The sequence below is a fragment of the Drosophila gunungcola genome, unplaced genomic scaffold, assembly GCF_025200985.1.
Source record: "Drosophila gunungcola strain Sukarami unplaced genomic scaffold, Dgunungcola_SK_2 000134F, whole genome shotgun sequence".
Lineage (NCBI taxonomy): Eukaryota > Metazoa > Arthropoda > Insecta > Diptera > Drosophilidae > Drosophila > Drosophila gunungcola.
The window spans coordinates 56,938-84,385 of record NW_026453295.1 but is presented as its reverse complement, the minus strand read 5'-3'; the positions used below and the strand labels follow the sequence as shown (position 1 = coordinate 84,385).

The window sequence follows — 27,448 nt, the reverse complement described above, 5'->3', positions numbered from 1 at the left end:
TCTCTAAAAGAAAAGTAACCAATCAATGGGTGAAAGTGCCAGACAAATGAAGATTCTATTCTGTAATGCAAATGAGGTAGGTTTTTGTATTTGCCTCCCCCCGCCTTTCTCAAAAGAAAACTCAAATTAATAGAGCTTTTCGATCTTAGTTAAGTCCAGTTTAGTTTCTCCCCTTTTTCTTTTTTGGACAGCTCGACTTTTGTGCCCCGTAATGGCTTCTAAGTAATGCCACAACTCCAGTTTCTGGTTCTGGATTCTGATTCTGATTCTGATTCTGAACACCGGAAATGCGAGACCGAACAACAACAACAAAAGACAAAAGACGACGTCGGCTAACGTAAAAAAATAACAAAACGAAACGAAGCTATAAATCCAAAGAGCGCGGCAAAACGTCGGTGAAGAAAGTGAGAACAGTTATGTAGTGTAACCGATGCCGTTAGATAGCTTCAAACACCCCTACTCTGATTCAGATCCAGAACCAAAATCCCACAAAAAACTAAAAAAAAACAATATACAAAAGAACAAACGAGAAAAAAAACAAAGCAACGAATGCAAAGACAAAAATCCAAATCTTTGGGCGATCTTTTTTTCGGCTGGCGAAAAACTTTCTTTCCCAAAAGGAAATGCGAGAAAAGCGATTCTCGTAACGGGTCCATGGGTCTACCAATTCTCCCCAATCCCCAAACCAATCTCCTCGCGGAGATTCTTCTCCACGAACCGCATTTGTCGCCATCGGCTTTTGGATTCGATCTCTCGGACCTGAGAAGACCATCTCACAGCTTCGCCAAACGATCTATCTGGTCGTCGTCTTCCACTTTTTGCCCAGGCGGCTGTGAAAAATAGTTTTCGATTTTCGTTATGGTTTCTGTTTCTCTGTGGCCACCGGGGCTTTCCTAAGTGCGAGGATCGATCAGACTGGACCAGATTTGGCCAGGAAACTTGGCTATTCAGATGAACGGTAAGGTAAGGTTGAAAACACTCTGCATACATTGGCCAATGGTTTAAGGTAATATTTCTAGAGATATTACAGACAATATTTTGGATACTTAGGAGCTGTCACCAATTCAAGACTTGTTTAAAATACCAAATTAAAAACAAAAATTTTGATATTAATATAATAGATAATAGAGTCGAATTCCTTAGAGTAGAAGAAATACTTTAGAAATAAAGCTTCTAGGGACTTTATATCTCTGTATTTATTTATTTAAAATGAAAATTTGCTAGTATAATTACATTTAAACAAATAAAACAGTTGAAAAACATTCGAATTCCTTCGAGTAGGATAAATTGGACAGAATGTATAAAATGATATAAGAAATCATTTGATATGAAAATATATACATTTTTTTACTCTTTAATTTCTTCTTCTCATTCTTTAATCACACTAGAATTTTTTTTATTTTAATTTTGCTAGTCATTCTTGTTTGTAGTAAATTGCTATCAAATTGGGACTTCTCTTAAACAGAACTTTAAAATTTGTTAAAAAAAAAAGAACAATTGAGTTAGCAAATAAATCTAGATGTAATTAGAGATTATATTTGTTTTAAGGGGTATCCGGCCAGTCCATACAAAAGCTAAACCAAGCGACAACCAAGTGCCCGTTCTTCTCGCGAAACCGAAGTCGCCGAAGCTCGATTGATGGCTGACGGGCTCACGTCATCGACTCACGTTTTATGCTGTGCCTGCTTGTGCTCTTTTTGCCGTTTTGCCTTTCTGTCTTTTTGCCTTTTGCATGATTTGAGTGCATTCCGTTAAATAGATTTTCCCAACATCACATTTCACCCACTTGGAGAACGAGGAATGGGCACAAGCTAGCTGGCTGGAATCGGGGATAGAGCCGCGAGATGGTTGATGTGTTGCTCTGGTCAGCGGATTCAGCGAAAGAAAGTGATTTCTTGTAATTGGGGATGCTAGATCCCAGATCCCAAATAGCAGATCCCAGATTGCAGATCTCAGGATCGGCGAGTGAAAGCCACCGCAGGGCGAACACGACGACAGTGTTCTAACCCTATGGACGCGACCTCAGATGTCTCTGCTCCACTTGGGAAAGTGTAGCCGGGCCGCCAGCTGCACACGCATGAGCAGCAGCTAAACCATAATTTGACTGGGCTCTAAGCATTTCATTAATGGAAATGGCAGCGGTGAATTGAATAGAATGGAGCATGAAGTATAAGAGTTGCACAGAAAAAAACAATTAAAACTCAAATAACTTTCAAGGCGATTGTTTTAATATCAAACATAAAAATCCATTGAAGTCACATAATCGTAGATTTTCTGATGACAAAGAAAATTTGCCAATATTGTAGAAAACTGATTTTATTTTGATTTTGATTTTAAATAATTTAGTCTAAACTGAAAAACAAAATTTTTTTTGGTTTGAAATATGGTTGGAACAAATTTCCGTGACACCCCTGATATATTTTCTTGCATTTGTTTTATTTTCTTGACTCGTAACTGGTATTGACTGGTATTCTTCAAAAACTTTTCTAAATCGAAAAAAAAACTTAACAAGATTATAAAGATTGGTCAAAAGGGCCTGGTTCGACTGCCACAGCTCCTTTGGTTTATATAGTTTTTTGCGAACCCTTATTGAAATCGCATTAAACAATACTTTTTTTTTTTTTTTTTTTTTTTTTGTATATTTATTGGATTGCCAAAAAAAATTGTTTTCTGTGTGGGGGCGGATGAACCCCAGCGAAGCGAGCAAATTTTGTATTTGTGGTTAGTGGCTCTCTCTTGACAATGACAGTTAGGTGCATTCCATTTGAGGAGCAGACCCAAGAAGATTCTTTGCGGTTTCAGCTTACATGCCACACAGACATCATTAGAACGAGTGCCCGAGAACCCAGAACTTGGAACTCGGAATTTGGAGCCCACAGATAGGTGGCTGAATCCATTTGGCTTCGCCTTGGATTTAGAATCACTGGCATTACGTAAACATCAAAATTTAGTGCGCATTGTGAGCGCGCGCAACTGTTGTCGGCCTCACTCGACAATTTTCTTGGGTCTTGAGTCGAAACTTTGACAGCGATCTGCGATAAATGACAGCAGAAGCAGGAGGAAAACACTGTGGAGCACTCTGGAGCATGAAGATGGAGGCGTTGATGGAGACATCCCTTCCATTTCCTGTCCTCCGAGCGCACAAGTGTTTATGAACTGTTAGAGTTAACTAACTAAATCGGAGCAATAACACTTGAAGACGATGATGATGAGTGGTATGGATGGATAGCGGGTAACCAAATGTACCGAATGGATCTACCTCCATCAATTTGACGACTCAACGAAGGTTGAAAAAAAAAAAACCCTTTTTTCGGCATCACCTTCTACGGTTGCTCCATTTTTTCCAGTTCCATTCCTACAGGCACCCCGGAGTCATCAATCATGTCGGCCATGATCCATTAGGATCCAAACACGGTTTTAGTTCAATGCAATTTGTCCATATTTGCTGCAACCCAGCCTCGATATTCCCCATTCTCACTCTAAACTTCCAATTCCACTCCCATTCCAATTCCCCTCGTTTAGCTGGTAACTAAATATGGTAAAAACACCAATTGGTGTCGACAGCTCTCGACCATTCTTCGCCTTTTGTATCTGTCTGGAATTGACACCGCCCAGGGGGGGGGGGGGGGGGGAAGCCCCGATCTTCTGTAGGTATTGTTCCGATGCAGATGCTCCTACTGACACAGATTCACAATGGATGCAGGCCCTTCAAAAGGGGTTAACAAACAAAAAAAAACAAAAAAAAAAAAAAAGGGAAGGGGGTATCTAAATCAGAAAGAAAATGGTACTACAAAAATTACTACGCTTAACTCGAAATACGAAAACATATATTACTAACACTTAAATTGGAGTTATGAAAGCAAATATACTTCTACAAATTACATTTCAGGTGAAGAAACATACGCTGTCAATGAACATTTAAAAGCAAAATATAAACAAAGAAAAATCAAACCATATTCTCAATGGATAAGTCATAAGTGATTCCGTTGATTCATATGATTTATACAAGATTTTACGCATAACTATAATCTTGTTCCATTACTGGTAAACTGACTTAACTTTCACAAAACAGAAAAACAAATTGTTAACTGCTGGTAAAAGGTTTTTAGGTAAATGAGAAACACAAGTATAAATGTTTGGCTTTTAGGAAAGATTCAATCAAAAGACTTTGCTAATGATGGGCACAAACAGAGCTACAATTTTCCTAAACGAAACTCGTCCGTCAAATGCAGCAGTTGGTTTAAAGATATAATAGCCAAATGTGTTCCCATGTGTTTTCGTATTTATTTTCAGAGTTCTAGTGCTTGAGTTTGACCGACTTATCCACTTTGTGGAGGGTTCAATCTGCCTCGAATCACCCCAGAGCCATATTTTCGTCTTTCCAGAGGTTATTACCGATGATTGGGCCACGACAAGAGGTGGATCGACTTGGTGGCATGGTGCATCTGCTGATGGCGGTGGCAGATGACAACACACTCCACTTTGACTTCCATTTGCCTAACTGTTGCAAGCAAAACGCAACCAGAACTGGGTCATAGTCGTCAACATTGTTGATTAGATTAAAGTGGAGCGTAAGGAAGGGGCATTTGGGCCTGTGCATAGTATATGGCCCATGTGATTCGCCTTCGGGTGTCACATTTAGCCAGCGTCGGAATTGGAGCAAGTATGCGCATCAGGGCATCCCGACTACCCCCTAACCCCCTGATCCCATAATCATCCCACTTTTGCAAAACACTAAGAAAAAATTTTCGAGAAAAATAATACTAAATATTAAAAAATAAATATAGAGATAAACAGAGAAAACAATGAATTATTATTTTTTTTTAAATAAGTGTAAGCCTCATAGTTAACACTTTAAATTATAAAAGCACTTAAAAATAAACTAAAAACTTTATTTCGAAAAAAAAAAGTGGTTCGAAATCCAAGACTTAACCTCTAAACGTCAAAAACCTTTGTTTTTTTGCTACCAATAATAAAACTATAATTTGTGAGCAAAGTAATTTGCTTTAGTTTGAAATAACTCAGATAAAGAAAAGATATCCCTATCGTAGGGTCTTTCTCTGAGTGTGGCTTTTAGCCATCTCTCGATCTTATTATGCGCGCTCGTACTATAACGGTCCGCAATTACCATTCACCGCTACCAACGCGAGCAGCTCGAGCAGCGCCCGCCGCTAATGTGGATCGTTCGTGGATAGTCCGTTGTCGTCGTAGTACCCCATTCCGTTCCGGGGTAAGCCCCTACCCTACCTCCCCCTACCCACCGCCACCACTTATCCAACTCGGAACCTCGGGCTGTTTGCCATTTGCCAGCACGTAATTAGTCATTTTCCTGGAGCACCTCCCGCACCATTGTTGTCAAGCTTTGCTAACTTGGCTTAGTGTCGTTGTTCTCGTTTTAATATTATGTGTATTATTATTATCTCGTTGCCTGGCTTTGTTTTAGTTCAAGCCCCCCGTTCTTCACACGCCCCCAGAAGTAAACACTGAGGAAAAAACTATACTAATACCTAGAGGGTTCGTGATTTTATATTAAAAGCTTTTTAGTCAACAAACATATTTTAAATTTATTAAGCAACAAAAGTAAAAATTTTTTTTTATTTAATAAAGAAAAAATTTGGTTAAATGAAGACTAACTCTTTAAGCTTTTAATTTTCATTATTCTGGTATTCGAGTTCTTAGTTGAAAAACTTTTAAACTTTAACTATAGATGAAGTTTTTTTTCTTGTTTTCCATAAATTGAATAGTTTTTTTTCTCTGTATTGGATTCGGGGGAGCTGGCAGGGCAGCATCTTTGGAAACCGCAACTAAAACAGTTGTGGGTCTCAATTGGCTCAATTGCAGTCTTCAAGCGTGACAGAAATGGAGCAAAAAACTACACGGGACAAAATGAGACAAAGGTGGAAATGGGGGTGGAGTTGGGAGAAGTTGGAATTTTAGGTTGGAGACCCCAAAAGCAGAAGTGCTGATGTTGGGCATTTGGAGGCGTGACGACGACGCCGACCAGGCTCTGACATTCGTCGTTGCCCATTTTCGGCCCCCTGATGAAATCATTCCAAATAGTTAGCCAGGCCAAGATCTAAAAAGACAAGCGCTGGCTTTCGTTTGTAATCTTATGCAACGTAAACACTCAACAGAACTAAGTGGAGTTGGAATGGAATGCATTACTGACTGATTAACTTTGGATTAATACACCCTTCATGCCGAATTGCAATCAAATGTTTTTCCCCTCTCGTTTTTCTAATGATCCCATAGACTTAAAAATTAGTTCCAGTCAAACAGATTTGAACTAATCAAAAAGCTGCGAGCTAATCACATGGAGGGTATTTTCTTTTCAATATCAATAATCATGTTAGGATCATTAATCAAGATCAAAATGAGGAGACCGATTAATCGCGTGGCGCAGTCATCAAATGACTGAGTAATTAAGATTTTGTCAGGGTAATCGATAACTAATCGAATTACCATTCCTTTTCAGTGAATTCATAGAACATCTGCAAACTAGTCGATTGTCTCACCTTCGTATCGTCATCTCTGGAACATCCTGCTCAAAGTCACCAAGTCACCTTCGAAACGATAACGAAACCGGAACCGGATTCCATGTGGATGTGAATGTGGATGTGACTATGGCTGAGGCTGATGATGAGGTGTTGGCCAAGATAGCAAAAGAAGACCAGAGGCTGATGGGAGAAAAAACATTTAGCACAGTAGTCGTCGCAGAAGCGATCTGGTTGCATTTTTCCAAAGGTTTGATGAACTCTTCGGATAATTTGCATTGGCATTGGTTTCTAGTCGGTTGTGAAATAAATTGAAATGCGAAAGGCAAGCGAGTGAGAGTCCAAGAGTCAGTCAAGGAAATCATTTTGCCCACTCGACGGGGGACAGTGCTGATGGGTACCTAGTAACGTGTACCTAGATTCGTTGGTACAGAAACATTTTTAGTTACTTTTTCTCTTTGCTAGGTTAACAAAAATAGCCTAGTATACAAATTATTTCCCTCAAAATAAGCTGTTTACCTAGATCATTTAGGTATTGATGTATTACAAAATGTACAGGAAAAAGTGGGGCAATCACGACCTCCAAATTATAAAGGCCATAAGAGCGCTTAATATAATATTAAGCTCACTTGAGCAAATTTCTCTTTTAAATACAAGGATTTAGAATGAATTTTTAAACAACAAAAAAGTGTGGTACATTTTTACCTTACTTCGGTAATTATTTTTGCAAAATACAAATGGGTACACTTAATACCTTGCGCAACACTGACACTGACTTGAGGCTTCGATTGCGGTTAGCAGATGGAAAGCAGTTCTCAGATTCAGATTCAGGCAGAGATTCCGATTCAGATTCCGATTACCTGTGTCTGCTCATTTGTCGCTTGGCTGATGATGGTTGAGATTTCCAGTCGCGTTTTTTTCCAGGTCTGGCCTGGTGTTCGCACTTCGGTCCTGGGATCGCAAATCTGGGGATCAATTTAATGTCTGCATTTTGTGTGCAGTCATTTCAGGTCCTGGCCCCGGGCTTTTTGAGTGGGCATTCTGGCGGTCTGGTTGGCCAGCCAAATGATGCGGGTGCAAAGCAACCAACCAACATGTCTGCCCACAAACCCAAACGTAGCACCTTCTGCGGGTTGGGAAATCTATAAAACTCATCCTCTTACACTCCATCGGTTCCCCATCTGCAGAAACTCCAGTGCACTCACAAAACAGACTGATTAGTCTTTAAAAATCCAAAAACAAATGCAAAAGCACATTTAACGAGCAGTTTTAAACAGTTGAAATATGCATTGGAAAACTATAATGTTAGACTTCATTGAAAATCTCAAACCTTTAAAACATGAATTTAATATCTTGCTTGAGCTGCATAGAAATTAATAGTGTTTGACAAAAGCTTAATATAACCATATTTATATACTATCAAAACAACTTCTGCGGCAAGGTATAAATTCCGAAGGATTATAATGCTGACTAATACTTAAACAAAACCTTAAATACACGAATTTCGTCGAGTGCATGCACTAGCCCATTCATTCCTTGTCTAAGCTTTCCACACTTCGTCGTCGGCTGACAGATTTCCATCAGCGAGTTCATCAATTTCAGGAATTGAAAAACCCAAAGGAGGCGAGATAGCCAGAAATGGCCAGAGAATGAATCTCAGGGCCTGGGCCCACCATGAGATATAATTTCTGGCCTAATGAAGCATAAAAGTGGACGCCCGGCGAATTCTTTCGATTGTGAAAGTCGGAAAACCGCAGATGGAGACGGAGATGGAGACGGAGATGGAGATGGGTTAAGTCTCGATGATGAATTCCCATGATTTTAAGCAAATTAGACAAAAAGAAAACTCCGACCTGACCTCGCATCAATTCGACCCCCTGCCGACGGATAAAAACCCTCTTAAAAACAGCCTTGAACCCCACAGCCAATTCGCTTATGACAGTTCGTGTTAAGCAACACATCAAAAAGGTTCTTGTGTTCAAATTATATGTCTGTCTAGATGTGATTTGATTGATTTTGATTTTGTTTATGCCCAGTTCAGCCAGTCAGCCAGTCAGCCACCTCTTCACATTTCCATTAGGAATGCATTCTGGTTAGCAGACAGGCAGAGAACTTTGCCACCATTAAAGCTAATCAATTTCAACCACTGGCCGTCCATCAAAATTTGTAACAAGCCCCGCGGGGCATTTGCACAGCAGATGAAGATCAGGGATCACTTGGCTGGTCGGCGGTTGGTTGGCTGGTTGACTTGTTGGTGTTGGCCAGAAAATAAACAGAAAACAGACAAATGCAGCAGGAAAGGCTCTGCTCTGCTCTACACTGCTCTGATCTGCTCTGCTCTGGCTGTGTGATCTCCATTTGACATGGCCTGATGCTCGAAATGATTAACATGTTGCACTCCTGGTAGCCGCCGAACACGAGAGGATAAATGGCATGGCTTGCTGGAGAAGCTGAAGAAGCTGAAGAAGCTAGAGAAGCTGGAAGCCAAGTGGGTTGGCCACTTGGCGTGACGAAAGCAGTCAATCAACAGAAGGATCAACCGGGTGCAGGAGGCTCGGGTCCTTGGGCTTGGATAATTTCCATTGGCAAATGTGTTTGCACTCAAGTGGATGACTAACAAAGTGTTTGAGGCAGGTGGATGGGTCATTACGCCCGAGCCTTTCATGTCTCTGGTGGTGGAACATCGCATGAAGTTGGCATGATGGATATTCAAACACAAAACTACTAAAGAATTCGCGGTTTAAACTTAACAAAGCCAAGTTTTAAGTCCAACTTACCAATAAACCTAAGAGCTAGATCTGCAAAACCATAGACCATATCAAAATTGATGCTTAAAAATTCACGGTTTAAACTTAACAAAGCCTTTGAAACCCATTTCAGCATTTTTTGAGTTTAATTTTTGGTATTCCTTATCAAACAAAAATCAAATTGTATAAATCTAGTTTTAATAAAATAATGTTAATAAAATAATAATAAAGTTAATACTTAAGACCCAATTAATTTGTTTTATTTATTTTGTATTTCAACTAAAATAGAGTTAACATTGAATTATTCTAGTTTTAAATGTATAAAGGCTAAAATTCTCAGAATTATCTTTTAATCTGCATAGTTTCAGTTTAATTCGCATAACCGCGAGCCATTCGTGTGGTTACCAGCTCTATATATACCTTAATTTTTGCCAGGGTTTTGGGGCCAGCCAAATGGATTTGTCACACTTCATTTGGGTAATGTGGTCGGTCTCTTCCCCAGAAATGGGCAAGCTTGCCAATCTCTTTGGCAACGAGGATAACACAAAAGTGGACGGATATGTCAACGCTGATGGATGCCAAGGCTCATTAGAGCTGTGCACTCGAAATCCGAAGAATGTCGGCGGGGCCTTTGGGGCAACTTTGGCTTTGGTGCGGTGGTTTTGACCAGCACGAATATTCAATTAAGGCAAATTACAAACTTTAGAGCCTGAAAGTGATTCGCCGGGGCAGCAGAATGGCCGCCGGCGGCAATTTGCACACTCATCGAGGACCCGGGGCTACGAGGCCCCAAGATTGCGACCGAGTTGAGTTGTCAAAAGGTTGAAATGAGCCTTGACCCCTTGGCTGATGGTTACTGGCTAATGGCTGATGGGCTGAAGGCTAATGGAGATGCCCAGTACCAGTAACAGTACCACTTGCACATAGAAAAAAATCATGAGCACTAAGTAATTTGCATGTCAAATAAATATTAACAAAATGTTTTTAACGTTTAAAAATTAAAAGCGAGAAGGCCAAAATGACCTTTTTATACGATTGCTACAGAAAAGGTTTAGCAAACCCCAATAATCATATAATAGTGGTTTACGCCCCCTAATAAATAATATTTTGATATGATATTATAATTATTTTAGCAATATAACAACTATATATGTATGGTACACGATTGAATAGTATAATTTTAATGATATCTAATTAATAAACATTGTTTTGCTTTTTTTTTTTATAACCTTTCAGTTTTCTCTGTAAACATTAAATTCTTTTTGTGCAGTACCGTTTGTCTACCCACATCCTTGATTCTGAAACTGCGATCCGGAAATCAGGCATGTCCAATCCGAGTCCAATTAGTGGGTTGAGACACACGGCCTAACAAGATCGTCAGATTGTCTAGCCAATGACAAGAACAAAACAAGAATTACATCGAGGGGGGAAGATAATAGAATAGGAACAGGAATGGGAATGGGAATGCGAATGGGGATTATGATTAAGTGCGTCCACGTTCCATGTTCGGCGCTCAGTTTTTCCAGCTCACAAATGAAAGTTACCTTGACGATTGACCCATTTAGCCACAATACCAAAAAGGGTCAAAGATAAATGCGGAGGCACGAGTGCAAAGACCCAGACCATTTTGCCCCGCTCGTTTTATTTCAAATTAAATTATTATTTTCCTCTCTTGTTTACTTAAGTCTGTGCTCCGAAGTCAATTATGTCTTTATAACCATAAGTAGAACCAAGACCAAAAGACCGAAAAAAAAAAACTTTGAACCAAAACCAAACCGAACCAGACCGAATCGAAGAGAGCTCGAGGGGGCCTGCCCCGCATAAGTGCATAAAGCCAAGATCAGGAAATCAGGAAATCAGGGAATCGGGCAATCGGAGATCGCTATGGCCCTGGGTTTTCCACTTTCCACTTTCGAGCAGAGAAGCACACACAACATTCGATCGATTCGAGTTTTAGGCCATGTAATTATATAAATTAAAGAGCATTTAGAAAATTTAGCAGTTCTAATGACCTACAAATTGTGAGTGCCCCACAGACCAAGCGATATTTTATCTACGATAGGTGACTAGGTAGGCAATGCGCCCCGAGTTCCATTTATGGCAATTGGTTCGAAATGATGGGAAATCGGCAATAAAGCAATCACTGCAAATTACAAGCTTCTGTTGAAAACGAAAACTCTCAAATCGATTTTGCGATTGCCAGAAGAACCTGTGTGTGTGTGTGTGTGAGTCGATGGTGCCAGAGGAGAAAGTCCGACTAGAATTTTGAAAGTCTGGCCGCCAATGGATGAATGGCTAGCCAGTGATGAGGTTGCATGTTGCCCAGACATGACTAGTGTGTCACACATGAGGAAAAAAGGAAAAAATTATAGCCACTTATTGCACTGCACTCATGAGTTATCCAGGGATCTTTGAACCCAGTGCAATGATTACACAATCCCATGAAACTGCAGCCCCCCATTACAATTGGGGATTCACATAAATCGCAACGCCAGTCGACAGCTTCGAAAGTTATTGGTCCCTGGAACACCTGTGACCCCCAACGATGATGATCGCTGCACAGCCCGCAATCGAGGGGAATCATCGCTGGGCATCGCGCACACATGCAGATGATACAAATGGCCGGCGCAGCTGGACAATCCCCTAACGAACTGGGCAGTTAGTGCAGGATAAGGAGAGCCTCTCCCAAGTCCGTTACCTTTACCAAACTCGGAGTCCGGTGTTTCATCTAATTGACGAATTGACCCAAGCATCAAACCAGACAGAAGAGAAGGCCACACAGAAAAAAAAACTAATCCGATGATTTTTTACATCATTAAATGAAAAAATATATATTAATGGGATACAATATGAAAATGCTATGATTATAATGAAGGTGGCATGAGTAAGAAAAAAAACTTAGGACAGCAGTGGGATTCGAACTCGGCTTTTTCCTTATAAATGCGATTTAAGTACATTTTTTACATGCGCTATGAACAACGTTTTTTCATTTTAAGGAATTTTGCTTTGCTTTGCACCAGTTAAGTTTTACATATATTTTGTTTAATGATATATGTATATAAAAAAAAAACCCAAAATATAATATCCAAAAAAAACTGTAGGTAATAGTGGAATACAATATTGAAATATTACTTTTTACTAATAATTTCGATTAAGGGGAGTTTTACCCGTGAGCTATGAACCACGTAGGTCATTTTGATATGCAAACATAGAAAAACAAACACTTTATTTTGTGCCGTGCAGGTAGTTGGCCAACTGAATTGGCTAACTGGATTCTGGGATTCTCGATGGGCCATGGGAAAATGCAAATGCGACACAAGGCACATTAGCATACAGCAAGCAACTACAGTCCCGATTATGGTTATGATCAGCGTCCGCACATGTTAACAATGTGGCCCGACTTAACGGGTTGCCCCCACATACTAAACAAGGAATCAAGGCATCAAGGGTTATCCCTTTTTTATCGAAAGGGAAATCCTTGAGTAAACCTCTTGCCATCACAAAACGGTAGCTTGATCTTTTGGGGCTCCACTGATGGATTCATTGACCTGATGACCCCCGAGCCAGCCAGGGCGAATGGTGATCAGGCATTGTCTTAGTTCCCCCGCTTCTGGGTCATCAGCTATCAAAATATTTTCGCCATTAAGATCGGTAATTATATATTGTGCTCCATTCCCCGGTCGCGAATACTGGAATTCCAGTTGTATATTGCCGCTCCGCACTCAAATAGATGGGCCAAGCTTCATTTGGCCTGATGATGATTACTCCACTTGCCACTCGCCTCGCTCTTTAGCTCCACCGCCTCCAGATTCCCGATTTCCAGATGCCAGACGGTTTTCTGTTCCTCAGCGACATTTGCTAATGTCTTCTGCCGTACCGTTAGTAGTCGTTAGGCGCTAAAATCGTAATAAGTAAGCGAATTTCGCAGTGGCACTGAGAATCTTTCATCATTTTCTATGGTAATGCCAAATACACTTGGGAAATGCCTTCATATTCAGTCTAAAAGATATATGACCTTGACTTTCTCAGAAACTCAATGAACTTTTGACCTCCAATCCAGTTTTACCCAGAGTGGTTTACTATTTCTTTTATTCAGGGTGTAAAATTCACACATATTATTTCTACGATAAAGAAAATCTCTTTAATGACTTCAAAAAAAAAAAACAATAAATTTTTAATAGCACTCAACTCTTAATTGCCTTAAGAGTTTTGGCATAGTTAAAGATACAATTAGGGATATGTTTAAAAGTACTCATTTAGGTCCACAATCTCTCTTATTCAATTTGTATTAAAATGCTATCAAAACCTCATACCGCATCAAAATCCCAAAAATATGCTAAGCTTTTCCAAACAACACTGCCCAAAAGTGTGCAACATCAAATGACAAGATGATTGTAGGTAAACAACCTGTTAAAAACTTAAATGTATTAAATGCAAAGTCCGAGGCATTGGGGTTAATGAGAATAAGGCAACACAAAAATCGGGAAATTTTCCTGGAAGCCATTTCGGCAGTGTTTCCATTAAAAATCCAGTTATTTTCGTGAAAATCCAGGGGAATAATTCACTCGTTGCCTAAGCAATCATCAATCTGCAATAACTCGGAGCATTTCCTTTCTTTTGGTTACTCTGCCCAAGAGCTGTTCCGTCTGTAGCTTATAGCTTATAGCTTATAGCCATTGAATTATATATATTATATGCACCTGATGTTATAAACTACTTGAATCCTTGAACAAATTCTTGATTCAATGTGGCATTTTAGCAAAACTTTAAAAACACTCAATAGTCAAACGGAGCTAAAAGCCAATCAATTTGTACCGGTATTGGCAAAGAAAACTTCATCAGTTAGCGTGTTTTCCCATCGACCATGTTTTTCGTTGGCTTCTCTGTTTTGGGCTCGCTGTTTTTATTGTTCCACCGCCTAGCCAGCGTAACCATGGAGTTTCTGGCAAATTGCATCACAAATACGGCTCCGGCGTTTACCAATCCACACTCGCTGACTGGCACACTCACTTAATGACGACGACTATCACCCAGTCAGTCTAGCAGCCAGCCAGGCTGCCCAGTCATTGGAAACGTTGCCTCGTCGGCTCGTGCTGATCCAGAGATCCAGAGATCCATGGGTGTGGACGACCATTACCCATTACCAATTGGCACACAGGCAGAAAATATGATATGATATGGTTGTGGTCTATTTGATTTTCGAGAATATTCAATAAACAAAACTCATTATCGTGATATAGTGTCACAATATAATAAGTATCATAATAATAATGAAGATTTGCCAAAAGAAACAGGCAGAAAAAGTGATATGATGATTTTACATACTATTTTGCATCATATACCATCATAGCTATATGACATTTTCGAGGTGGATATTTAATATTCAATAGTTTAATGTATATAGTTTAAAAATAAAAATAATTTTTAATGGGGATTTGCCAAAGACTTACGGCAATCAAACTTACACATCAAAACTTCATGAATAGTATTTATTTTATTGCTTTAAATATCAAATCGAGCTTTACGATTTTCACTAATAAAATTTAAGTATTATAATATATAAATAATACTCATTAATATGGTATTATATCAAAATAGTACTTATTTCACACGCAAATATCGAATAAAACTTGATGATTATGAAAATAATATAATTATTGAGAGCACTGGTCAAAGAATTGCAATAGTACACAACAAAAATACATTACAACTTTAATCTGCATATATCAAATCGATGTTGAGCTGTATATTTTTTTTCCGGGCAGAGGGGGTGGGGGGGGGATCATCTCTTGGGAGTCTCCGCTCTACCCATTTCGCAAATCCGAGGTCGTTTGTTCCATCTATTGGGCATTGCAACATGTGCTGATTGCTCGTGTGATTTGTTTATCTCCTAATGAGTCGCTTTCTTTGCGGTTGACTTCTGGCTTGGTTTGGCCAAAAAAAAAAAAAAAAAAAAAAAACACTTTTCCAATTACCCAACAGGTGTTGGACCTCCGCTGGAATCAAGTATTTCATGTTCAAGTCCCGTCTCGTGTTTCAAGTCTCAAGTCCCAAGTCCAATTACGCATTAGACGCAGACGCAATGCAAAGGAAGAAACATGAAATAGTTTGTCAACCTTTCGGTGAATAGTTGACCACTTGATCACTCTTTTTGGGGTACTTAAATCTTGAGATCGTCAGCGATTTTCTCAGATTTCGATGGGATTTGGAATCCATTATTTATGCGTAAATCAGTATTTCAAGTGATTTTATATGCATGTGGTTAACTGAATACAAATTTATTTGTTGGCCAAACAAATTTTGGTCATAAAATGTTGCTTTAAAAACATGCTTTTTTTTCGTTATCCACCATTTTTAATAGTGCGTTTGTTTTTGTTCATCATAAACTATTGAATTGAAGATCTCATAATATATATGTATATATTTGCTATATTTATCCAGCATATTGACATTAACTCACTCAGAATATTATTATATTATTTAAATCGTTTTACCTAGTCTTTTTGATATTCTATATATTTTAGAGAACTTGATTATTGGATATAATTTTTAAGGAGAGTTTAAGTGACTCAAAATTCGGATTCTCCATAACCATTCTCCGATTTTAAAGTCTCGCTGCTCACAGCCGACAACTTTTTGCAATCGAAAGTGTTCCAAGGGGCGTGTATCGCAGTCTTTCCACTTGAACATTGGACATTGTTTTGTCTGCGTATAAATGGATTTTGGATTTTGGATCATTGCGACATATTTATGCCAGGTGCCTGTCGTCGTGCCGTTGCTATTATTTGTGGTAATTGTTTGGGCCATGCATATGGGAGCGAGTTCTGCTAGTTATCCGATCAGGTCACTCCACTCCACTCCACTCCACTCCACTCTAATACTCGTCCAATGGTCGAATCCAAGCCGAAATCACCTCTCTTTTGCGGCCACAACAGACACACACTCCCAGACATTGCTGGCGAAAATTGATCATAAAAAGCATTCGTTTGGTTTCATTTAGGCAGTTGCTTTTGCAGTTTGCCGTTTGCAGTTTGCAGTTTGCATTTGCAGTTGTCAGGTTTTTGCGAGTGCATATAATATGCCTTTTGCTTGTTTGCTTTATAGCGCTTTTCCACACACTTCGGCTCCCAGCTCTTGGCTCCCAGATCTTGGCACAGCTCAGCTTAGCTCCAAAACTCCCATGTAGCCACGAATCCGAGTCCGAATCCGAATCCGAGCTCCCAGAGCTCCCAGCTCTTGGATGCCAACGTTGGCGGCGCTTGATCAGTTGCGGTTTTTACTTTCATCGGTTCGGTTGTCGTCGTGGTCTAGCCCCCCAAAAATATATAAAAAAAAAAGAAAAACATCAGACAAGACCTGTCCAGAAAACACACACATTTTGGTTTGCTTTTCTTTACATTGGCTTGGTTTTGCTTGGATTTGCTTGGCTTGGCTTGGCTCGACGTGCACATATGTTTGTCCATCCAATTGCCACTTGGATTGTGTTATTTTTTTGTTTGTTCGGTTGGGGTGGGCTAACAATTGTATTGCAAAGCCACCCACTAAAGAGTGTTTATGTTTAGAGAGGGCAAAACCGACCCTCACCTTTCACTTTTTGTCCCACTTGACATTCTAATAGCGAGCTAATCGAGCTAAACTACACCGACATCAAACATTGCTCCCTCTCAAGTCAAAAAAAAAGTCTCCTTGAAAATAAAAGTTTCACTATCCGGTTGAAAAGGTCCAGGTTCGAAACCAACTGCTGTGCAATGTTGATTTTTTTTCCGTATTTTCTTGTTATGTCCATGATATGTTTCTTCCAACAATCCCTACGTTTTGTTGCTTAAAATTAATTAAAAAAATATGTACATTTACCCAAAAGTAACTCTGTTTTTTTTTTGATTTGATGTGCGTATAATAATTGAAATAGGTTCTCATTGATCAATCAAAACGAAATTGCATAATATGGTGCAAATGCAAGTGGGCAGTGGCGATGATCATCGTCACACCATCTTGGCGAATTGATACGCGGAAGTTATGTAACCAATGATACCAATAACCTCCCGACGCGTCGACGCTTTTCCAGCTTGGCCACGACCACGACTACTGGCTACTGGTGGTGGTCGACAACACGTTTAACAAGTTTTTCCCATTCGGATTTCAGGAAATTTTCCAATTTTCCCCTTGCCGCTTTTCGCAGACCTCGCTGGCCTGCCTAGAAACAAATCAAAACGCGAAATCGATTCATAAACAAGTGAAAATTACGTTTAAATTCCAAGATTATCCAAGAGCACACAGCCAAGTCCACAGCCTCTTGCCCGCTAAAATCCCAGGTCCTTAAGGCTCTTATCATGATGAAGTTTTCGCCTTCCTTTCAGTTGACCACAAACCACCAACAACCACATCCATGACTGACCGCACCAGAATCTGAGATTGCGACAATGACAGCGGAGGAGCACAAGGGATTCGAGAACTGTGCGCACATTTGCGTCCCGCGGGAAAACCAGCAGAATACGTAAAAGACAATGCAGGGCAGAGATTAGCCGAACATTGCACCAGAGATCCAGAACAGGCACAAGTCCAGAATCTAGATCGCAGACTAAAGAGGGAAAAGGAAGCCCACTGCCTAGTGGCAAATATGCAATACCCAGGGATTGCCTTGGTGGCTGCTCTACTGCTCATCTCCTGCAGCTCCGCCAAATGCTCGAATGAGACACAAAAAGCGGAGGCAGAGGCCCTCACGGGACATCGATTTACGAGCGGCAACATAACCATACTGCATGAGGTGCAGGAAACGGACTCCGACGAGTCGTCACCACTGGTTCTAAACACACACGAAGTCCTGCCGCTTAAGCCGCTCAAGAAGAAACCCTACCTGCCGCTGGAGAAGATCCTGCCGAGCATTGAGTATGTGAAACCGCCGCATCCACTCAAGGAGTATGAACTGCATCCGGTGACCTTTGACTTCAATTTGGGCGATCTGGAGGACCTGGAGCACGAGGTGATCAAAAAGGGAGATCTGAGCAGTCAGGAGCAGCATGTCTTGGCCTCGGACACCAGCTACAGTCCCTCCAATCCCGATGAGAACGATACTGTGGATGTGGACATATCCGAGCTATCCACAGAGCCCACAACGGCTAGTTCTCCGGGAACAACAACGACGTCGTCGTCCAAGACGACAACTACGACAACTACGACAACTACGACAACTACGACGACTACGACGACGACTCCTCCGGCCACAACATCCACCACCACCAGCACGCACATTCTGAAAATCCTGCGTAGCAAGCCACAAATGGTGCCCAAACTGGGTCGCGATCTGCTCAAGCAAAGCGGTGACGATGACATGCAGCTGAAGACCTTGGGCAGCACCATCAATAGCATTAATCGGTACTTGGGAGCCAATGCGAATGGCACGGGAAACGGCAGCATGGCCGAGAGTCTTTATGGCCAGGCCAACTATTTCCAGCTGGTGGCCAATCTCTATGACCATTTCTACTGGCAGATATCCGAGATTCGGACGAGTGTTCGCACGGGTTGCGGCCTCGAGATGCAGGCCTATCTGACAGCCCTGCATTCTAGCTACGAGTGGGCCCAGAAGGGTGAGTCTTTACATTGGCACGTACATAATAGCAAATGTGGTACTTTTAAGTTTACCTAAGTAAACAGATATGTGACAACCTTTAACCTTACCTAGGTATTAATTTATATACCTTAGGCAAAAGCTGTTTAGGTGCTGAACTATATTCGTTCAAAACAACAAAAGTTTCTGAATTAGTCATTATTATTTTCGTTTATATGAGTATAAAAAAATATATATATAAATAATAAAAATGCCACCGTAAGTATAATTTATAATTATTTTGTATACTTGTTTCTTTTTAAATGTGTCCATAATCAGACATAATTTCCAGTGCGTTAAAAAATTAGCATAATTTAACTGTAACTTTGAAAAAAGCTTATAAAACACAAATAACTATAAAAAATTTATATACCCTTTTGCACCTTTTACATCATACTTTAAAAATGGTGTACATTGTACCAATACTTTACTTAAGAGTTTATAAATATTTAGTATATATTTTTCTTTTTAAATGTGTCTATAATCAGGCATAATTTCCAGTGCGTTAAAAAATTAGCATAATTTAACTGCAACTCTGAGAAAAGCTTATAAAACTCAAATAACTAAAAAAAAATGTATATTTTATACCTTTTTTGCACCTTTTACCTCATACTTTAAAAATGGTGTACTTTGTACCAATACTTAGAGTTTATAATTATTTAGTATATATTTTTCTTTTTAAATGTGTCTATAATCAGAAATAATTTAACTGCAACTCTGAGAAAAGTTAGTTAGCTCAAATAATAAAAAAAATTGTATTCCATTCCTTCCATGCAACTTTTTATCTTATACTTTAAAAACGTACCATTATTTATTTCGGAATTAGCTTGTACTTTTTTTTCCTGCTGACCTCTTAAATAAATTCCATTTAAAAACCCTTCCAGCCTATGACTCATCTGGACGCTATCGTGGCCAGCTGCTCTTTGGCAACGACAAATGGCTGGGTCAACTATCGTTTTGCTACGAGCTCAATCGCCAGAGTTCGAGTGAGGAACGCAAGCACTTCGATCTGGAGTTCTATGTGGCAGATGTGGCTTTACACTTGCCCCGTCTAAACCGATCGGTGGGTAATCCGATGATCTCAATTTGTAAATCACTTACTAATTTCTGTCTTTAGATGCTATTGAGTCTGGGCGAGTGCTTGCCCAAATCCTGTTCCGCCCACGATGTGCAGTCCATTTTGTCCCTGGATCCCTATGCTCGAATGCTGACTGTCTTGGGGGCACACAATACCTCGGTGCAGCAACCTCCGCTCCAGGTTCTGCACGTTCGCACGGTGCCTGGACTCTATAGTCACTGGCGGCAGCTCAAGTTCCAGGTGTTCATGTAGGTTTTCAACTTTAGCAAAGCCTTTTACTTAACCCAAGCTGTAATCCCCTTTGCAGTAGCTTTATGCTCACCCTATTTCTGGTGATTCTGGTGGCATCCTATTACCAGCTCAAGATCGATGAACGTCGTTTGGTGGTGGCCCCAATTGCGGCCATCAGTGGCAAATGCAATGGAACTTCGGCCAAAAATGGTGGCTTCTATGGCAAACCCTTTGAGCTTTTCCAGATGCGTCCTCTGGGCAGCACAATTGCCTCGACCGATGGGCCCAGTGTGGAAATGGATGTCAATGGAAATAGACAACGATCGGGGGATTCAACCGATATGGCAGATGGTGGCGGTCCAGGTGTAGCTTGTGATCCCAACACCTCGACAACGGGATTGGCAGGCAAATCGGAAATGACCGATTACCAGGTGGAAACTGGAAGCTGTGCCGGAGCCACCGGAACTTATGAGGCAGGGCAACCTGTTGGTAAGTTTTGTTTCAGAGTTTACCACATGCTAAGAAGTGATAAATCCCCCTCTTCAGCTTTGCACCAACAAATACTGTTGTGCTTTGCCTTGCAAACGAATGCCAAGGCCATTCTAAATATCGACAAGACCAAGGAGGTAAGTTTAGAGGTAATGTATCCATAAAGACCAATTTATCTGCTACTGCTGGATTCCCTTAATAGACCCATACCTCCTGTCTGCACGGTCTGAGGGTCTTCTCCGTTCTTTGGACCATGATGGTGCACACCTATCTGCAGATGTTTGCCATTGGCGAAAATAAAGTAAATATAAAACATAGACTTTAAGCGGGATGAACATGAGTATTAACCAAGTGCATAAAATCCAGTTCGAGAGGGTCATCACAGAGCGATCGGTTTGGTATCAGGTGATTGGCAATGCCACCTTCTCGGTGGACTCGTTCTTCTTCATCAGCGGCCTGCTGGTCACTCTTCTCTACCTCAAGCAGGATCGCAAACATCCTGCGGAGACGTGCCTCTTTATTAAGCGCAGCTGTTCGGAAACATTCATGATGCTGCTCTATCGCTATCTGCGACTCACTCCAGTATATCTCTTTGTGGTCATCTTTAATGATTTTGCCGTGCGGTGAGTTTTCATTTACATTATTAATTTTTTGGTTATAATCTAGATTACGTTTTGTAGACAAGGTCTGGACTCTTCGGTTTTCCAGCCGGCCAAAATCGAGCACAACACTTGCCGCGTCTATTGGTGGCGCAATATTTTGTATATTAACAACTATTTTCCGCAGACGGAGATGTGCATGATGTGGAGTTGGTACATGGCCAATGAAATGCAGTTCTATGTGATGGCTGCATTGCTCCTAGCCCTGGCCAGAAAGTAGGTTAAAGCTCCTCCGATTTTGAATCGAAGTTCCAAAATTCTTTTCCCTTAGATACTTCAAAGCTGTGGCCGTCACGCTGATTGTCTTTCTGCTCAGCTCATGGAGCATTTCGGGTATAATTTCGCTGCAGCATCAGTACACCCACAAAGTGGCGCTGCCTTTCGAGTCTTTCGACTTCTTGTATGACAAGCCCTGGCAACGAGTGGGCTCTTATATAGTGGGTAAGTAAGCTCTCTCAAGTATGTTAAATCAAACCACGTGGAAATTACCCAGTTAAAAAGGGGAACATAAGCTAATATTACAATAGTGCAAAATTAACCAAAACATAGTAATAAAATATTAAAAAAGAATTAAGTTTTAAACTTTTGCAATCGGGTTAAGATTGGTGGATTTATGGGAAGTATATCAACTGTAAGCTGATGTAAAACTTAAAAAAAACTTGGATTTTTGAAAATATAATATAGATATTCCATTTTAAATTTTGATATCATAAAGGCAAGTAATTAGTCGATTAATAACTAGGCAAAATCTAATGAAGCTAGCTTAAAGCTTATTAATATTGGATAAACAAAAATACAGAAAATGCTAATAATTTTGTTGGTCGATAATAACGTTTTGTCCCACAAATTTTGTGAATATTTCGGAATATGTATTATTTATATACTATTAAGAATAAACGATTATTGACTCACCCTATTAAACCATCCATTTACTTGCAGGCATGTGCGCCGGTTATGTTTTGTACAAGGTGAAGACTCCACCGCTGATTTCCCGGCGCTTGAACCTTTCGCTTTGGGCGGCCAGCCTGTTTGTTCTTTTGATCGTGGTCTTTGGCGTTTGGGAGGGACAGCTGAGCACCGTCAATACCGCCTTCTACGTGGGCGTGGCCCACACCGCCTTCGGATGTGGACTGGTGTGGATCGTGTTGTCCTGTTGCTGGGGATTGTCGCCCACCGTCAACGCGATCCTGTCGTATCGCGTCATGTGGCCACTTTCGCGGCTCACCTACTGCGCCTACTTGATCCATCCCATCATCATGTTCATCTGCTCATCGCACATGAGCGGCACTGTCCATCTGAGCAATCCCCTCATCCTGACCCTGTTCCTGGGCAATGCCGTCGTGTCCTTCTGCTCGGCCTTTGTCATATCCGCCTTCTTCGAGGCGCCCGTCATCCGAATACTCAAGATCTGCTTCAAAAAGTGATCATGTCATGCATATCTGTAATGGAATTTCCCTTGATTATCTAGCCGTTGGGTAGCCAATTTCGTTAATTGTTGGTTGCGCTTATCCATCTGAACATATGAAGTCTAGTTTGGTTCTTCGCCCACTGTTTTGTTTTTTTTTTTTGCGTGTCTGCAACGAAATAATGCACATAAAGATGTCAGCTAATGTTTATAAATATCTCTAGACCTACTTATGTTATGTATTTGTATATATTAAGAGGGTTTCGTCAGTGCGAGTGGAGTGTTTGAAATAAAATATAACTAAAATATAAAGGATTATGTGGATTTCAATTCTTACAATGGATATTATTGATCATTGATAACTGAACACAACATTTATGTATTTGGAAATAAATCCTAAAATTGATAATAATTATTTTTAATATTTAACATTGGTCGTCTAATATTATTATTGCTCTTATTTTAGGTAAACGCTATTGTTTTTTGTGGCAAAAGTAACTATTTCTTATATTGTGAAAAGATGTAAAGACAAAATACTTATCAATTGGTGAGTTTGATTCATGGGCGCTCATTTTGGACGGATTTCCAACTATAAATAAATATATTCTCCACAAAGTTGCAATTCCCGCTATCCGTAGATTCCAAAGATTAACAGGATGATTTTGGGTATATTGTAAGGCCATAGCCATTTGCATTAATTTGTTGGCCACCTTTCTCCACTTCCTGCAGGTAAAAAAAGACACTTTCAACTTCTTTGCAAGAAAGACGGCAAAACAAAATGGCGGATTTCACGTGGAGCCCGATGGCCAAAAGCTGGGACTCCTTGCCGCAGTGCCTTGGATTTGCCGGTCTCCTCAGGCAAATTTATGGCACGTGCAGCAGACAGCAAGATGACCTGTCCTGTTCTCCAATATCAGGATTATCTGGTTCAACCTGAATCAGGCTTTATCTTTAGCTTTCTAAACGGTGCATTTCACTCCAGTAAGTTCGATTAACAAAAGGACGCCGCGCCAAGTTATCGCCAATCGATTGTTAGCAATTTGTCAGTAGTGTGGCCAGCGCCCTTAAAAAATATAGGAAAAAAAGCTAGTTTCTGCTTAATTGGACAATTTGGCTATAAATATTTGAAATCTAGCTTAAACAGATGTTTAAGCACTACTTAAGCATTCAGCTGAATTTTTAACTTATTATCGTATTGCAAATTCCACACGATCAGAAATAAAATGGACTCTGAAAAACGAGGAAATGGTTATTGACTTATGAAGTTGGAAGAATTTAACATGGCCTACATTGATCAGGGAGTGGTAAACTGGACAAACTGAGTGGAATAATTTTGGCCACAAAAATCGAAATAGAAGAGCTAAGGAATAAATACCACTAATCAGATAAGTAGCTTTGCTCCTGCTATAGCAAATAGTTTTGTGAGGGTTTGTACTTGTTTTGTAATTGTATATATATATATATATATTAATTACATAATTATTATGATGAATACCCTAATTCTTTTATTTGTAGTTCTTGAAATATATAAGTTCTCAAATATATCGATACGTCATAAAAACGCAAGACATCGGTAAGCAACTGCTGCCATCTCTAATTGACTGCCACCTTTAATACACGTGCGCGTTTTTTGTAAACAAAAATGCATTTAAATTAATTTTAAAGCCGCAGCCAGTAAAATTAACACAAAAATGTCGCGAATTATAGTAAAGCAGCTGCCCAAGCATGTAAGTAAATTGGGTTTAGTCCTTTGAAAGGCTGTAAATAAAAAAAAAATCCGCTTATCAGATCACCGAGGATAAACTGCGACAGATTTTCGGTGCCCAGGGAACGATTACGGATCTGCAGCTGAAATACACGCCCGATGGCAAGTTCCGGCAATTCTGCTTCGTGGGATACAGCTCCGAGGAGGAGGCCCAGTCGGCCATCCAGCACTTCAATAACACATGCATCCAAACCAGCCGGGTGCGCGTTGAATCCTGTGCAGCTTTGGGCAGCGAGGAGAAGCCTCAATCCTGGAGCAAGTACGCCAAGGACAGCAAGAAGAATCTGGACAAACTGAAGGCCAAGGAAGAGGAGGAGGCGGCGGCGGCCAAGGCCAAGGAGTCCAAGAAAAAGAGCAAGGACAAGAAGGACAAGGTGGATCAGATTCTGGGCAGGCACAAGGATGATCCCGAGTTCCAGGAGTTCCTGCAGACCCATGACAAGTCACGCACTCTGTGGGGCAACGATTTGGGGGTAAACAACAATAACCAGGAAGAGGAGGATAACGAGGAGGAGCGGGAAGATCCGCCAGCTGGCAGGGATGACAGTGGAGTGGATGCTGATGCAGGCGATGAGGATGCTGCAGAAGATGAAGCAGACGAAGCAGAAGAAGAAGAAGTCACCGGCAAACTGGCCGAGAAGCCCATCAGCGATCTGGAGTACATGAAATCGCTGATGGCAACCACCCCTGCTGATACCGCCCCAAAGAAGACCAAACCCAAGGCGGACAAGTCCGACCTGGAGCTGTTTACCATCAAAATCCACAATGTGCCCTACAACACCAAGCGCCAGGAGGTGCTCAAGTTCTTCAAGCCGCTGAAACCCTACTCCGTGCGACTGCCGGGCAAAGTGCACGGCTTCTGCTACGTAGGCTTCAAAACGGAGAAGGACATGGCCAAGGGAATGCTCAAGGACAAGAGCTTCATCAAGGGCAAGCAGGTGTTCTTCTCCGACTTCACCGAGAAGAACAAGGTGACCAAGGCGAACAAGAGTGGCCAAACAGTGGCTCCTGCCGCCGCCGCCGCGGATGCGGGCAATGCCAAGTGGAAGCACCAGCAGGACAGCATGTCCAAGGAAGACGACATCTCGGAGTCCGGCAGGATATTCTTCCGCAATCTGGCCTACACCACCACCGAGGAGGATCTGCGCAAGCTGTTCGAGCAGTTCGGTCCCGTCGTAGAGGTTAATCTGCCGGTGGACAAGCTCACCCGGAAGATCAAGGGCTTTGGCACCGTTACCTACATGATGCCGGAGCACGCATTGAAGGCTTTCAACGCTTTGGATGGCACGGATTTCCATGGCCGTCTGTTGCACCTGCTGCCGGGCAAGGATATCGAGAAGAATCCACAAGACGATCTGGATGAAAACGATGCTAGTCTCTCATTCAAAGAGAAGAAGGCCTTAAAGCTGAAGAAGAACGCACAGAAACCGATTGGCTGGAACACACTGTTCCTGGGCGCAAACGCTGTGGCGGAGATCCTGGCCAAGCAATTCAAGACCTCCAAGGAGCGCATCTTGGACACCAGCGATGGTGGAAGTTCAGCCGCGGTGCGTTTGGCCTTGGGCGAAACCCAGATCGTCATCGAGATGAAGCGTTTCCTCGAGGAGGAGGGCGTCCGGCTGAATGCCTTCGATGAGCCCGCCAAGAAACGATCCAACACTGTGATACTGGCCAAGAATCTGCCGGCGGCCACCGAAACATCGGAGCTGACGCCCATCTTTAGTCGTTTTGGCCCGATCGGACGGATTGTGCTGCCTCCCAGTGGCGTTACGGCGCTCATCGAGTACTGTGATCCCTCGGAGGCGCGGCAGGCATTCAAGAAGCTGGCCTACAGCAAGTTTAAGAATGCCCCACTCTACTTGGAGTGGGCTCCCGAGCAGGTCTTCACCACGACCCTCAGTGGAGAGCCAGTGATTCCCAAGACGGAACCGAAACCGGAACCCAAGGATGAACCCAAGCATAAGGAGAAGCTAGAGGAGGTTAAGATGGAGGAGAAGGCTCAGGAGGAGAATCCCCGGGCAGAGGATGCCGATGATGAACCCGAACCAAATACCACGCTCTTCCTGCGCAACCTGAACTTCAAGACCGTGCAGGAAACCGTGGAGAAGCACTTCCGCCACTTGGGCAGCATTCACACCGTGGAGATAGCCAAACGAAAGGATCCCGAGAATCCCCGGAACTTCAATTCCCTGGGCTACGGCTTTATCCAGTTCAAAAAGTCCGCGGTGGCCGAGCACGCGCTCAAGAACCTGCAGCTCACCCACATCGATGGCAATGCCGTGGAGCTCAAGCGCAGCGATCGAGTGCTCAAGTAAGTCAGGGCGGGGGGGGAGTGAAACAGAAGCGCAATCTTCAGCCGATTAACCCTCTGATCTTTTCCAGGACACACGACAATGAGGGAGCGCAACGTCGACTGGCCTCGCAGAAGAAACAAACGGGCACCAAGATCCTGGTGCGGAATATTCCCTTCCAGGCGCAATATCGCGAAGTTCGAGACATATTCAAGTGGGTCATTGGTCATACCAGTTGCGGAAATTATGATCCTAATCTTTTCGTTGTTTCCAGGGCCTTTGGCGAGCTGCGCTCTCTGAGGATACCCAAAAAGGCCACCACCGGCGAGGATGCGCATCGTGGCTTTGGTTTCGTCGACTACATGTCCAAGGCGGAGGCGAAACGCGCCTTCGACGCTTTGAGTGCCAGTACCCATTTGTATGGTCGTCGTTTGGTCCTCGAGTGGAGTGCCAACGACGACAACCAGGATGTGGAGGAGCTGCGCAAGCGGACGGCGGCCAAGTTCGGCGACAGCCAGGCGTCAACGGAGGCCAAACGCAGCAGGAAATCCTTCTTCGATGTGGAAGGCAATGTGCAGCCCAACCAAGACGAGGACGACGAAGAGCAGTAAACCACGGACTCAGTTCATGATTGATTTAAATGTATATAAAGTACAAGTTATAACAAATATAAATTATAATTTTA

The 27,448-nt window shown here is 41.7% G+C and overlaps 2 protein-coding genes across 3 annotated transcripts; both read left to right on the top strand.

The window, feature by feature from the left end:
• The first annotated feature begins 16,496 nt into the window (after positions 1-16,496).
• LOC128265550 (uncharacterized) lies at positions 16,497-23,054 on the top strand. 2 transcript variants are annotated; one of them, XM_053001625.1, is made up of 11 exons: positions 16,497-16,622; positions 17,599-18,825; positions 19,730-19,908; positions 19,963-20,171; positions 20,231-20,643; positions 20,701-20,780; positions 20,846-20,944; positions 21,010-21,266; positions 21,324-21,518; positions 21,574-21,743; positions 22,242-23,053. In XM_053001625.1, exons 2-11 carry the CDS (start codon positions 17,859-17,861, stop codon positions 22,724-22,726), a joined length of 3,054 nt encoding a protein of 1,017 aa, XP_052857585.1. In that variant the 5' UTR covers positions 16,497-16,622; positions 17,599-17,858; the 3' UTR covers positions 22,727-23,053. The 2 variants fall into 2 exon arrangements, with proteins under 2 accessions (XP_052857585.1, XP_052857586.1); XM_053001626.1 differs by lacking the exon at positions 16,497-16,622 and having other exon boundaries at positions 17,652-18,825; positions 22,242-23,054.
• Positions 23,055-24,310: 1,256 nt separating this feature from the next.
• Positions 24,311-27,438, top strand: LOC128265554 (probable RNA-binding protein 19). The gene is made up of 4 exons (XM_053001630.1): positions 24,311-24,434; positions 24,496-26,783; positions 26,855-26,977; positions 27,038-27,438. Exons 1-4 carry the CDS (start codon positions 24,399-24,401, stop codon positions 27,372-27,374), a joined length of 2,784 nt encoding a protein of 927 aa, XP_052857590.1. The 5' UTR covers positions 24,311-24,398; the 3' UTR covers positions 27,375-27,438.
• Positions 27,439-27,448: the final 10 nt, after the last annotated feature.

Excerpts from the sequence above, each read along its gene's own strand:
- LOC128265550 (XM_053001626.1), top strand. The coding sequence starts at position 17,859 with ATGCAATACCCAGGGATTGCCTTGGTGGCTGCTCTACTGCTCATCTCC. Across the intron at positions 20,781-20,845 it reads ATATCGACAAGACCAAGGAG|ACCCATACCTCCTGTCTGCA; the intron begins GTAAGTTTAGAG and ends TTCCCTTAATAG. Across the intron at positions 21,744-22,241 it reads AGTGGGCTCTTATATAGTGG|GCATGTGCGCCGGTTATGTT; the intron begins GTAAGTAAGCTC and ends ATTTACTTGCAG.
- LOC128265554 (XM_053001630.1), top strand. The coding sequence starts at position 24,399 with ATGTCGCGAATTATAGTAAAGCAGCTGCCCAAGCAT. Across the intron at positions 24,435-24,495 it reads TAAAGCAGCTGCCCAAGCAT|ATCACCGAGGATAAACTGCG; the intron begins GTAAGTAAATTG and ends TCCGCTTATCAG. Across the intron at positions 26,978-27,037 it reads GAAGTTCGAGACATATTCAA|GGCCTTTGGCGAGCTGCGCT; the intron begins GTGGGTCATTGG and ends CGTTGTTTCCAG.